Source organism: Pleurodeles waltl, chromosome 11 (assembly GCF_031143425.1).
Source record: "Pleurodeles waltl isolate 20211129_DDA chromosome 11, aPleWal1.hap1.20221129, whole genome shotgun sequence".
Taxonomy (NCBI): Eukaryota; Metazoa; Chordata; class Amphibia; order Caudata; family Salamandridae; genus Pleurodeles; species Pleurodeles waltl.
The window spans coordinates 30,239,487-30,253,863 of record NC_090450.1 but is presented as its reverse complement, the minus strand read 5'-3'; the positions used below and the strand labels follow the sequence as shown (position 1 = coordinate 30,253,863).

Below are 14,377 nucleotides of genomic sequence, written 5' to 3'. Positions count from 1 at the left end.
ACTTTGTAGTATGTTTAGGATTACTGAAAGGAAAACGAAAGAACTACAAAATACTATTCACTAACATAAGAGTGTAAGTATAAATCTTTACCTCCACGTCTTCTATTTTTTTCTTTGCACAGATCCTCATACATGTGAGTTTACAACTTAGTAGTAAACTTGGAAGTGGCCAGGGGGAGTGGCTGGAAAAAGGGCATATAAAGTAAATGGGAGGGATTTAGGCAAGGTTAGGGAGGGAGATGCATTCACCCACAAGAAAGTAAGGCCATGGCTATTTGTTAAATTGCACTTCTGAAGCTCAGAGCTGGTGTACGTTCAGCACCACACATGGCTAACCATTGCACTACATCACACTCTCGCTGAAACAATAATGGCAACATGGGGCTTAAATTACAACCCCAGGAAAAATAATGTTAAATTAAATTACATTATTGAAAATAGTTAAAATCTAAATAAGGATAATTTAATGTTAAAATAAATCTAAAAATATATCATTTATTATTTAATTCTAAAATATTTTGATAACCTTTTTGAATGTATTAATTTACTTAACAGTATTGTTTATTAAAACACAATTAATTTACTTTGAATTAATTCTATACAACAGCTTTCATAAATATAAAAAAATTCAGACAGCAATTGGTTTAATTTAGATGGCAATTTATATTTAATTCAAACTTGAGAAGATAAACATTTATTTAATTGAAGATATTTGAATGGATTTCATATTTTATAATATGTAAGGGGTTGCTGCAGCATTGTGTTAGATAATATGCTATGCTATGGTGAATTGTAGTGTAAATGGTGCTTATTATTTAATTTAGAAAAGAAAAAAATGATACAGCAATATTAACTTATTTTATATTATTTGTATGTAATTTAAATAAATTAAATGTAATAAAAATTGTTTTTGAAGTTTTAATAAAAAAATACATTCCCACCTGAATTAAAAATAGTTTTCTTATCTTCTAATAATTATTGAAAGTGATATAAAGTTATAGAAGCAACTTAATTATATTTTAGTAACAAATATTGTTACATTGAAGTATAAAGTCAAACAAGATTGCTAAATCCTACCACAAGGTTACAGCTGCTATAATTGTCCAGTTTCCTTTCTATAAGGGGTGGAGTGGGGCTGCAGATTTTTTCTCTGAATTGTTTAATAAAAAAGTTGTTATAATAGTCTAGAATTGAATAATAAGTATGTTTTACTTTTAGATTAAAATGTTTATTTATAGTTTAGCTATTTTATATAATTGTATATAATCTAATTTAATTTATTTTAACATTATTTCCTATGGTGTTTCATTTTAAGTCCATACGTCATTTTATTTTCTTATTAGGTGTTGCATTGCCAATGGTTGGCCATGTGTGGTGATGCAATTATTTGTGTTTTTTAGCCATACTTAAAAGTGGCACAATGCTTACATTGTGCCACTTTGTAACCCCTTGCACCACATTATTCCTGCGCCAGGCATAATGTATGCAAGGGGGTGTGCCAGCACTAGGAGGGCTGTAAAAATGGCGCAAAGGAATCCATGAGATTCTTTTGCGCCATTTTTATTAGCATTTTTTAAAACCTGCTAAGTACAAGCATTTCAAAGAGGCTCCCATTCTTTACAATGGGCCTCTGGGTGCTTTACAGGATTAGTGTCATAGTTTTTTACACTAATCTTGCAAAGCACTGGACTAGCATAAAAAATCATGACGCTAGTCCCCCTGACTACCGCCATGGTGCGACGTATGTTAAATATTGCGCACACATGGTGGCATTAGGGGGGCGCTAAGGGGCGCAAGTACAGTAGTGCTGTACTTTGTGCAGCGCCACTTTTCATAAATCTGCCCCATAGGGTCTGATGTACGAAAAGTCAAGTCACAAACAGGGATGCTGTAGTGCTTTCCTCTTATTTAGTTTCTAAGCACTAACATAACACAACAGAAATGCACTTCTGAGGTCAAAGAAGACTTTTATTGTTGTTATATGAATGACGAATTAGTAGCTTTCAAGTCCGCGTTAATCAAACAAAATATATCAGTTTGCAATATACACAGCAGGTTATATTTATAAGATATTGAATGCAAAGCAAAACAAATACTTCACCGTGTAGGAACTATTTACAGCTACATCTTTCTAAGGTCTGCAAGCTGATGACCCCTGTCAGCCACGAGAAAGAGTGTCATCTACCCACACGGGATGCTGGCAGCTGGCGCCAAGCTCCAGCACGAGGTCCGGCAGATTCGAATCTGCCGGACCTCGTGCTGGAGCTTGGCGCCAGCTGCCAGCATCCCGTGTGGGTAGATGACACTCTTTCTCGCGGCTGACAGGGGTCATCAGCTTGCAGACCTTAGAAAGATGTAGCTGTAAATAGTTCCTACACGGTGAAGTATTTGTTTTGCTTTGCATTCAATATCTTATAAATATAACCTGCTGTGTATATTGCAAACTGATATATTTTGTTTGATTAACGCGGACTTGAAAGCTACTAATTCGTCATTCATATAACAACAATAAAAGGCTTCTTTGACCTCAGAAGTGCATTTCTGTTGTGTTATGTTAGTGCTTAGAAACTAGATAAGAGGAAAGCACTACAATTGGTACCAGGAGTGGGGTCGGTCATTAAGAGGTGATGATTAAGAAGGGGTTTGACGAGTTAGTAGATTTCTAAGTGCACACTTTAAAAGTGTAATTGTTTTTTGTTGTTTGGAGAATTACAGAAATTGTTTTCTGTTTGGGGAATCACAGTAGCACGGCAGACCATGTCTGAGAATACATGTGTTGATGAACTGCCTGATGGTGCTAAGAAAAACTGTGAATTGTTTTCTGTTTGGGGAATTACAGAAGAAAATGCATGTGTAGCTAAAAGGCCTGATAATGTTTTGAGAAATAATTCCTGTTGTATATATGTAGAAAACGTGTCTTTTGGAAGTAATGATGACAGAAAGGTCTGGATACCTTTATCTGCTTACAGAGAAATGCAGGAGAAATGTAGGAAGTTGGAACATGAAAATAGGAATTTACGTGAGCAAATTAGCCAGGATACAATAATTCAAAATAAGACTGAAAGTTATAAAAGGGCTGTTTTTGAAGAATCTTTCTTGTCCCATTCCAGTAATGAGGGGGTTAAGACAGCTCCGAGCTGCACTGAGTTTCCATGTGAGCCAGGGTTTTTGGCAGACAATATGCATTCCTTAACTGATAACATGGATGAGAGAGCTCAGAATGTGATTTACGAGTTACCGTTGCAAAATGCACAAGTAAAACGAAGGATTTTAGAGCAAGACACCCCGAGTTTCATTAGCTTGTTTGATTTTTGGAAAAAGAATAGCCCTCATTTGAGAGAAATCCTAACACTTTTGTATATGGTCACTGTGAAAAATAATATGCAGCTGCGCGCTTGTGATTTGGCAAATGAAATAATGCAGACTTTAGGTTTCTGCGCAGTGCAAGAAGGAAATACTTATGTACATGTAATTCAAGAACAAGGGAAGAAAATACTGCCCCTAGCTAGAATCATACAATGGATCTGGTACTTGCAAGACAGGGCTAGAGTACCACAGATAAAAGAGTTACCAATGAAATTGTGTGCACCATTTGAATTCGTGTCTACTGAAGATAAAAAGCATGTTTGTTTTACTAATGATTCATTGACTGAAATGTTGCTTTCTGGCACAGTAGAAGGAACAGCGTTGTATAATGTGTGTCAGATTTTAAAGCAAGAGCTACGTGAGATGTGTCATTTTTATGCTGATTTTTGGTTCTTTGATAATGTTTTAGCCACATGGCTTGTACCTAACTGGTTCAATTACCTTGCAGATGTTAATGAGAAAAATGCAGAGAGAGAAGTGTTCACCCAGAATTCTGCCTTAGTGGGGATGGCTATGTGGGTGCCCCAGAAATGTGAAAAGGCCACTTACAGGTGGGCAGAGATGAGAGAGATGCCCATTCCCCTAGATTTGATAAAAACTGTGCAGCATGCACAAAAGCAATCTGTCATGCAAGCAGTCACAGAGCAGTTGGGGAGAGGAAAGTTACCAGGACAGAAATGGCAAAGTGATCAGGTTTTAGGGAGAGTGATTGCTGCAAATTACCAAGGAAAAATCGAAATTATGCTGATACCTAGAAAAGAATCTGATTTATTCATACAAATTGGAGACAGAATGGCCCAAATTGGCAAAAGTGCAGTGAATGGAGGTTTGGTAAAGAATGAGTCTGCCCCAGCCCTTCTGACAGTGCAAGAAAAGGGAAGCTGTGGCGCAGCAGATAAAAACCTCAGTACTGATGTGTGGGCTGAAGCCCCAAGTGACCCTCCAGAACCTGCAGAAAATATAACAAAGGGCCCCAAAAACGTCCTGCTGATTATAAAACAGGGAAAGAAAGAGGAAGGGTGCAGTTTAAATGAAAAATGTTATTTGCAAGAAAAGTCATACTTGTTTCTTTTGCAGATCCGACCACGTTTCGCCACTGTCCCTGAGTGCGCTGTGTGGTCCCCCTTCCGGTGTGTGCGTGTGGGGTCGGGGAAGGGACCGAATCCCCAACCTGAACCTGGCTGAGTAAAGTGCCAGCACCATGGATCCATTTTGCGCAAACTGCGCCTTCAGTTCAAGTTCAACTTGTTTGCTGTGTTTTTTTTTTTTCCCCTCTCGTATGGAACTCTGACTTTTGCTTACCTTCCAGAAAACCTTTCAGGTGGACCGTGCACCTTTACATGAGCAGAACTCATGCCACATCAAATTGCTAACACTGTTGAATTAGAGACTCATTCAGAAAAAAAAAAAAAAAAATTGCCCAGTCTTTTCTATGTAGATGTATCTGATGTGAAAGGTTATGAAACCAATGTGTTAATTCACTTCTATTGCTTTACAGGGATTGCTTTGATCATAATGTTTTTTTTTTGCTGATGTTTTTTTTTTTTTTTTTTTTTTTGTTTGTTTGAAATATGAGATATGTGAAACAAAAATTCATTGGTCAAAGGGCGGAATGTCCTGCCATTTGATAAAGTTTGTTTTGACCAATGACTTTGTGTTTCACCACTGCGCATATTAGTTGCTCAATGTTCACCAGTAGCACATGGTATGTTTTGTTCAGTTGAGCCGCCTATTGGCTTTGACATGCTGTATCCAGTCTAGCCGCCTATTGGCTTTGACATTGCATGCCTATTGACTTTGACATGCTATTAGATATTCTGCCTATGGGCTTTGACATGATATTATATATTGCATTTTGTATTCAGCTTAACTGCCTATTGGCTTTGACATGATATTCAGCTTAACTGCCTATTGGCTTTGACATGATATTATATATTGCATTTTGTATTCAGCTTAACTGCCTATTGGCTTTGACATGATATTAGACATTGCATTTTGTATTCAGCTCAGCTGCCTATTGGCTTTGACATGATATTATACATTGCATTTTATATTCAGCTCAGCTGCCTATGGGCTTTGACATGATATAAGACATTGCATTTTGTATTCAGCTTAGATGCCTATTGGCTTTGACATGACACTAGACATTGCATTTGATATTTAGGTTAGCTGCCTATTGCCTTTAACATGACATTGCATTTGATATTTAGGTTAGCTGCCCATTGCCTTTAACGTGGAGTTAGACATTGCAGTTAAGCTGTATTTTTCCAAGCTGTGTTTTTGCACCAGAGAACCAAGATGTTTTGCTCTCACAGTAGACTAGACCTGATAAGAGAGAGTACATGGGCGTTGTTTTTCCTCGCTTGAGCTTGGGAACAGGAGTAGTCTTGGAGACCTGGCCAGTCTCCAAAAGGCTTGCTCAGTTTCCCTGGTCTGAGAGGAGGGGGCACACCTTTGTAACGAATGTAACAGGCTGCAGAGAGTTAGATTCAAATCTGCCGGACCTCGTGCTGGAGCTTGGCGCCAGCTGCCAGCATCCCGTGTGGGTAGATGACACTCTTTCTCGCGGCTGACAGGGGTCATCAGCTTGCAGACCTTAGAAAGATGTAGCTGTAAATAGTTCCTACACGGTGAAGTATTTGTTTTGCTTTGCATTCAATATCTTATAAATATAACCTGCTGTGTATATTGCAAACTGATATATTTTGTTTGATTAACGCGGACTTGAAAGCTACTAATTCGTCATTCATTCATAAACATTGTGGTTGGGGAAGAATAAAATAACAATAAAAGTCTTCTTTGACCTCAGAAGTGCATTTCTGTTGTGTTATGTTAGTGCTTAGAAACTAAATAAGAGGAAAGCACTACAGATGCCAAATGCTCAATGACTTTTAAATACCTGCCATTCATTTTACTATGTGACCAATGCACTTATAGGTCATGTCACAAAAGATCGAATCAAAGTGGTCGCTGAATGACCCGCCTAGTGAATATTAATTAGGCAGATCACTATTTGCGACCGCCTGTGAAAGGCTACAAACACAGGACTGGTGAACTGCAAGGAACAGCGAACCACCATCTCTGTATTTAAAGACACCCTGGCAGCCTTTAAAAAAATATTTCCTTTTTGTAAAGACAAAAGATTGGCCCGTCTGACCACTGCCTACTCCGTCTAAGGCCATCTGACACAATTCTCCATGTGGATGCTGTCCAACAGGGTCGACTTTCCTTTCGTGAATCAGTTGCTATCTCTTTGAGGAGTTTTTAGATTTTTAATGGTTTGGGGCCTTAATTGCTGTTGCAAACCATTAATATATTTCATAGTGAATTGCAAATAGGAGAGGATGCCCTTTTTCATTCACCATCAAGGCTTTTTCAAGTTGAAAAATGGGTTTCATACATGGCAAACCACCATTTTGTTGTTGCAAACCCTATGATTTTGCAAATTGATGGGCTTCTTTCCATAAAAGGTCTGTACTATCAATCCCGGGGTCTATTTTATCCAGTCACAATCATAACACCTTTCTCTGAGGCGGCTTTGCTATATTCTAAAGGTGACAAACCTTAGCCACTGGGGCAAGGTCAGTTGGGATGCAGACTCCGTGCTAATAATGTGAAATATAAGCCTGGAACTGATGGAAATCTAGTTCTGATCAAGGGATCACAACATTACCATCTCCCTGGCCCAATTCTCCCATACAAAGCCCTTTGTCTTACCTAAAACAATGTCAGAGTTTACTCTGATGTACACAATTCAGTTGCCACTGTCTTCTGCTGTGTTGTAGCCCCGCATAATAAGCAGAGAAATGACACAGAATTTAGGCTAATACAGCTCTGAGTTTGTTCATTCCTTTATTCAAGTACTTCTGGATGATGAAATAGCTGTTTGACAAGCAGTCAATGCCTGAGTAGTTTGTCTTGTGTGTCAGTCTCTTTTACGCTAAGAAAATATCTGCCTGGTTAAAGCAGGGTACCCCTAAGTAAGGCAGAGGTAAAGCCTATTTGAAGGCCCTTTCAGTGCTGGGCACTGTAGAAAAATATGGGGGCTTCAGTCATTCCACTTTTTTAAAACCACCATTGTCTGGACTCTAAGGCTAGGTATAAAGAATATGTATCAGCAAGGTACTCGTCAGCAATTAATAGTTTAGCAGAATGACTGGCTCATTGATGTTCTCAGACACTCCCCCATAGTATACATTGCTGCTTGAGGGATCTTTCTGTGGATGAGCAAGCAGGAAACAGACTTCAGTTGAGCAAGATACTTGTCCTTGGAAATCGTGTTTTTTATTTGATCAATACTTTATCATTGTAGAGATTACCCCTCTGAGAATTATACTTGGTGCAAATATTTCGTGACACATTTTTCCATGCGCTTTGTAGAGATTTAAGGTAGAAACAATATCAGAGTTGCAGGAGGCACTTTTTGTAAAGTTACGTGCTAGACTTGTGACAGATAGGCATTCACTGCAACCACGTTTCTATGAATTTATTTAAGTATTACATGAGCTGGTGCCTGACTGACAGCACTTAACATGTTCCAGATCTAGACACATTTGTATATTGCTCTCACAAAAGAACCTTTGCATATCTAATCTGTGAGAAAAAGAAGTAATCATCAGAAAAAAGTCACCAAGGTTAAGTAACCTTATAAATTTTTGCAGGAACCTATGAATCCAGCCTAAACATACTAGTTTTCATAAACTGTTCCAGTCTTATGGGAATTTATGAATACTTCAGGATTCCCCACTTCTTAGCGGGGTATGGCACAAATCTTATATGGGTATGGCTTCAGTATAGAACCGGGCATGTAGTCCATGTTGATATCCACCACCCTCTCCGGGATCCTGAAGGTGAAGCCCCGGAGCAGACTAGTGAAGAAGATGAAGATTTCAGGCCTGGCAAGCTGTTCCCCCAGACACATACGATGTCCTGTTAAAAGACAGCAAGTGAGTTTAAGTAATTATTCTTCAGTGTAATATTGAAGAAGCAATATATTTAAGATTATGGGATGAAGGACACCATGAAAGAAGTAGGAGAAATTATAATGTACAATTTTCGTATTCCAAAGATCTAAAGGGAGGTTAATTTTAAATGTCTAATCCAGGACCTAAATAATGCAAATAAGAAGCCCACACAATCCCACCTCTATGCAGGCTTGGACAAAGCCTAGCTTTGATGTCATGCAATGAAACTTGTTTATCAGGACAACATACACAAGCTCTTTGAGACACTGTCAGCAAGATCTTGCTGGCAGTCCCAGAAGAATTTAAGGCATCACTGGCTTAAACCTTTAGGATGGTGAAAATGTGGCAAAATATGTGATTCGTGTTGGTCTCGATACTACTGATTGGAAGAAATGGGCAGTTTGTACTGGTGTGGTGCTTTTTATAAATATGTGGATGCGAGCCACAGTATCTGTATCATAGAATCCTGACTAAAATCACAAACAGAGAATATAATTGTGCATTTGTGGGGATCGAGAAACACTTTTTCTTCAAATATTGAAAGTCATTATTAATTAGAGGTATCCATCCCAATATTCATAGAATTGGAGTAACCTCCATTAAAAAAATGCAACAGGCCTGCTTTCATAAAAGGCATCTAATCAACAAAATGTGACCACATTGTAGCATTTGATAGGACACAATCCTGATTTTAAATCTACAAAACTCATACGAGCACATACAGAGGAAGAAAAATGTAGTAAAGGAGCTTGTCAGGTCAAATGTTCAAGGAGTGCAAGGAAAATACACTGTTTCTTTAAGGAGCCAGTGGCTTCTCTTCCCTGCGTGCACGGTACTGGCACTTTGCATTACAGCTTCAGTTCTTTTTTTCAGGCTCATGTTGAGAGCATTTCGTAACACGTTAGTGTTTCTTTATCCAGTGTTTTCATAACTTTTGTTTTATTCAACATTTTCTGAGGCTATACTAAATTTGTCACTAAATTTCCTTGAAAAAGTGATTAATATTTTTCTCAAATGCGAAATGTGAAATTCCCTTCATGTGGGTGAAAAAAGGCTGAATTGGACCCACATTCTATGTATGTTGTCAGTCTTTCTGCCTCTCACTCTGTTAAAGAGTGAGACGTTTGTCCGAAAATGACCAAAAGAGCCCTATAAAACCATAAGAGCATTCGCCTCCAAAGGAAACCTAATCACCTGTGTCAGTAAGAAGAGAGGAAAAAAAGGAAAAAGAACACAGAAAGGGCTTCTTCTTCTGAATCCAGAACCTTTTTACTCAAAAGATCCCCATAGAGAAAGATCTGGAAAGGGAGAACATAAAAAATATCATCATCACTCTGGGCAATCTCACCACCCTCAAGAATATTGGTCGATGTTGAGGCAGGTGTTGGCACCAACTTGCTCGCTTTTGTGGAGTATGACAACAGCACGGCCCATGACGACACCTCTGGTACCATTAAGTTTACCTTCGACATTGATTGCAGTTACAACACCACAACCGACAAGATTGTGGAGGGTGGAATACTCAACACTGATGCTTCACTGGACAACATCAAGGAGATCTGCCTCATTGATGATGATGTCAAGATTGCCATCAAAACAATCAACATCAAGGAGATCGATGTTGAGACAGTCAAAAATTGCAATTTTTCTCAGTTTTGGATACCCATCAACCAGACTATGGACACTAGACTAGAGCAACTTTATTAATCCCACAGGCTGCTTTGATTCAAGAACACAAGAGGATGGATGCTGTATGAAGAAAAATATGCATCTCTGCAGCTGTCACTTTTAAGACCTCTAATGAATTTGCCCTATTAGCAAGTACAATTGAGCCCAATGGGAGTCTCTCGCTGGATTTGCATGTGATCATCCTAAAAATAGGAGACAAGATTTTATGGAAATTTTAGAAGAGGGACAGACTGTCTCAACAGTCTATCCGCATAACCATAGATGAAGCAGATTTGGCCATTACACAATTCCATAGTGGTATACGTCTTCACAGGTTGTCTTGGCTAAGAGTGACCTCCCTAAAATCTGATGCTCAGTTGAAATTCATGAACCTTCCTTTCACTGTACAAGTCATTTCTGCCCTCACATGGATGAAGAGATGGAGAAAATGAAGAAAGAGGCATAAGCCATTAAAGCATGGGGGTTTAGAGGAAAGGAAGTAGTTACTATTCTTTCCACTACCATAGTAGGGACTTTAGATAGTAGTCCAGGCAGAGGGTTCTATCCCTTCAAAGGTCCTTCTTTTCTCAGTCCCAAAGTTGTCAATACCAACAATGACAATTTCATCCTAGGAATAATCGATGAAGAGGTCAGTAGCAAGAAAAGCAGATGCACCACCAGTACTCTTCCATATCACAACCAACATGAAAACACTGAGAATCACACTCCCCCTGTTCTGTTTCCCCCAGTGGGTGGGAGTGTCTCTCATTATCTAACAAAGTGTAGACTAATAATCACCAACGATTGGGTCCTACAAATTATCCAAAACGTCTAATCCATCCAGTTCAATCAAGCTGCACCTTCATTACCCCCAAAGTCAGTGCCAAAATAGCAAATGCTACAATTAGAAAAAAGGGTAAAGTCTTTATTCCAAAAACAAGCAATAGAACTAGTCCCTTTCCTCAAAAATAAAAAGGTATCTATTCAAGATGTTTTTGCTACCCAAGAAAAGCAAACAATTGGAGTTCAAATCTATACTCGACATAAGACAGGCAAACAAATACGTCAAGAGACAAATATTCCCAATGCTAGGCTTGCATTAGATCTACCCACAATTGTTGAAAGGAGACTGGATGTGTTTGGTGGCTCTCCAAGACACATATTTCCACAAACCCTCAGCAAAGAAACTGAGAAACTTCTTAAGATTTTTGGTGTCAAAAGCTCATTTTCAGTACAGAGTTCTTCCAGTTGGTTTAAAGTCTGCTTCCAGAACACTCTTTAAGTGCATACAGTGGTTGCTGCTCACCTCCGGAGGAAGACGATTTACATTTACTCTTAACCAGATGATTGGTTGATAAAGGATACCCTAGTCATCAAGCACAGCTGTATGTCTTCATAACTACTAAACTCTTGACAAGACTGGGCTCGCATATCAATCATGAGAATTCAATCAATTCACATCACCAACTTCTTGATTACCTAGGAGCCACGCTGGATACTATAAAGGGAGAAATATATCTTTTGGAGAAAAGAGTGTATACCATTTTTTGAAAATGTCACCTACTGCTTCAAATGTTTAACAGATCTCAATTAAGGTCCCCAGTGTCCTGCATTTACCTACTTCTGAAGGCAAGTCTACAAATGAGACCCTTACAGCAGTGCTTGAAGACTAATTGTCACAATGGAAGGACACCCGGGAAGACAAGCTCTTCCTCACCACACAAGCCAAACAATCTCTGATGTGGTGGTGCAAGAGAAGCAATTTACTGAAAGCAATCCCCTTTTTCCAGAATCTCCCAAAATAGACAGTGGTCACAGATGCCTCCCTGACAGGATGGGGAACGTATTTACAAAATCTCACAGTGCAAGTACAATTGTTGCTAAAAGAGCATTGTCCCATATAAGTATTCTGGAACTGAAGGCGGTCCCATGAGCCATGAAGGCTTTGTCACCATCTTTAAAGATCAGTAGGATTACTTTTCTAATTCTATGGACATTGAGGTGGTTACCTCCAATTAATAATGGCTTCCAATATTTGAATAAAACTGATCTGGGATCCATGGAACTGCACAGGAATATTCTAAGTTTATGACTTCAATGGGGATACCTATGATGCAGAACTAGGAATACATGTTCATAACTTTTCCTTTCTCAGAAAACAGACAGGCCTCCCTTATGTATATGCCTTTTGATGGCTCATGTATATTCTGCAACAAAGCTGTTGCAGGTTTAGGTGCCTTTAAGGATTAAGGAGTGTAAGGCCAGGGCAAGGTGTCTGGGTCTTTCGAACCCTGCAGAAAACGTCCTCACCAGTTCTGGAAACTCCAAGGCTGCTCCCTAGGGTTGGTTTATAGATAACACCAGTCTCTGGAGCCCCTCTGGAGTTACCACAGTCCTTTCTGTAATAAGGATGTAAATCTGACCGGAAGTGCACAGGCCATCCTGGACATCACCCTTCCCTGTTCCCCCCTCCAGCGACAGCCTCCAAACCACATTAGCTTGGCTTTAATGGCACACAATCACTCTGTGAGGGTCAAAATTCAGTACTTTTTTCCAGGATGTCAATTCATCACATCTGACAAATGGGTTCTTCTAATCATTCAGCATGGCTCCACCCTGACAATTTTTCCTAACCTAATACAGCTCCCTCCCTCACCAGACTGGCATTTGGAGGAAAACCTGCCCATTCTAATGAAGAACGTATTTGTTTTATTCTCCAAAGGAGCCATCAAGAGGGTTCTGGAGTCAGAAATAGAGAATCCCTCTATCCTTCTTCATTAAGAAGGATAGACAGCATCAGCCCATCTTGAATCTTTTCCTCCAAATTACTTCCTAATAAGGACATATTCAATCAATCAATCAATCAATCACTGCATTTGTAAAGCGCGCTACATACCCGCAAGGGTCTCAAGTCGCTGGGGAGGGGTGATGCTACTGGTCGAAGAGCCAGGTCTTGAGGAGTCTTCTGAAGGCCAGCAGGTCCTGGGTCTGTCGTAGGATGGTGGGGAGAGTGTTCCAGGTCTTGGCGGCGAGGTAGGAGAAGGATCTGCCGCCGGCGGTGGTTTTTCGGATGCGGGGGACTGTGGCGAGGACGAGGTTGGCTGAGCGGAGGCTTCGGGTGGGGGTGTGGAAGCTGAGTCGGTTGTTGAGGTAGGTGGGTCCGGTGTTGTGCAGTGCTTTGTGTGCGTGGATCAGGAGCATTCAACATGCTCATCCCCGTCCCAGATTCTGTCTGCCCTGGACTCGGATGACTGAATGGCAGTCTTGACCTGTAGGATGCAGATTTTTGTGTATTTGCCTTGCAGTCCCACAGATGTAATCTGCAGTTCAAGATAGGCAGGATCATTTTCAGTTTGCAATGCTTCATTTTGGCCTCACCAGTGCCCCATTGGATGTCCACAAAATTGATATAGCGGTCATCGCCCATCTGTGGAGGTTGGAGATGCCATTTTTCCTTTACCTAGACAACTAGCTGTTGAAAGCAGTCACAGTCAGTCATAGGCCACATTTAGATGATGATGAACACCATGACATTATTTTTTAAATTATTTTTATTGTAAGCAAAATAACATTCAAAAATTGACTAAATGATTTTGTGCAGCATCAAAATGGTAATCTTCCAAATAGTTCCATGTACCCCGTTGGTTGGGAAGTCCCTACTTCTGTAAATCTCTCTTACCGCCAACATACACCAGTCCATATAACACTCAGAAGTGGTGCCTATTCTGCTCTCCACTTTTGGGCAATGTTGAGTTTGACATTCATTAATCACAGCATCATCTATAGCTTATCCATGTGGCCCAGATCAGTAGTGTCTCAGATGCTGAGAAGACACTACTTTGCAGAGAGTTCCACACCACCACCACACGTCATTCAAACATTTCACCATGCTTTCCCAGTATTGTTGCATTATTGGACAGCCCTAGATCACGTGAAGGAAGGATCACTCCTCGCATACTTCCTAAGGCACATAGCGGTGTCTGTCTTGCCCATTTTGGCTAGGGTGGCACAGAAATAGTAAGATCTATGTTGGATTTTAGGTGTATGAGGCGGAACGTTAGTCTTATGGCCAACTCTCTTGGCGAGGCCAGGGCCTCGAGACATTCGTCGTTTTCAATACCATTGAGGCCATGTGCCCAACGTTCCCTGAGACTGATCAGTGTCTGGGGAATTATTTAGGAGTTTACGATAGGTGAGTGAGATCACTTAGTTGGACAGATAGCCATCTAGCAGTCTACCCTCAAGTGGAGATGATTTAGGAAGATCAACGTCCTGGGGCAGCATGTGCTGTAAGGCAGACAATGTTCTGTTGACCCCAGTTGATATTCCCTCTGTAGATCAACAAGGGAGATCATCCCATCTTAGGTCCAGAGGTCTCC

The 14,377-nt window shown here is 40.0% G+C and overlaps 1 protein-coding gene across 1 annotated transcript in view; it reads right to left on the bottom strand.

Annotated features, from left to right (window-relative positions):
* Nucleotides 1–6,241: 6,241 nt before the first annotated feature.
* LOC138265295 (cytochrome P450 2J4-like) overlaps nucleotides 6,242–14,377 on the bottom strand; it is a 214,536-nt gene continuing 206,400 nt past the window's right edge. The window contains exon 9 of the mRNA XM_069212901.1: nucleotides 6,242–8,295. Coding sequence (XP_069069002.1) covers nucleotides 8,117–8,295 — 179 coding nt within the window. The 3' untranslated portion in view covers nucleotides 6,242–8,116. The remainder of the gene's footprint in view (nucleotides 8,296–14,377) is intronic.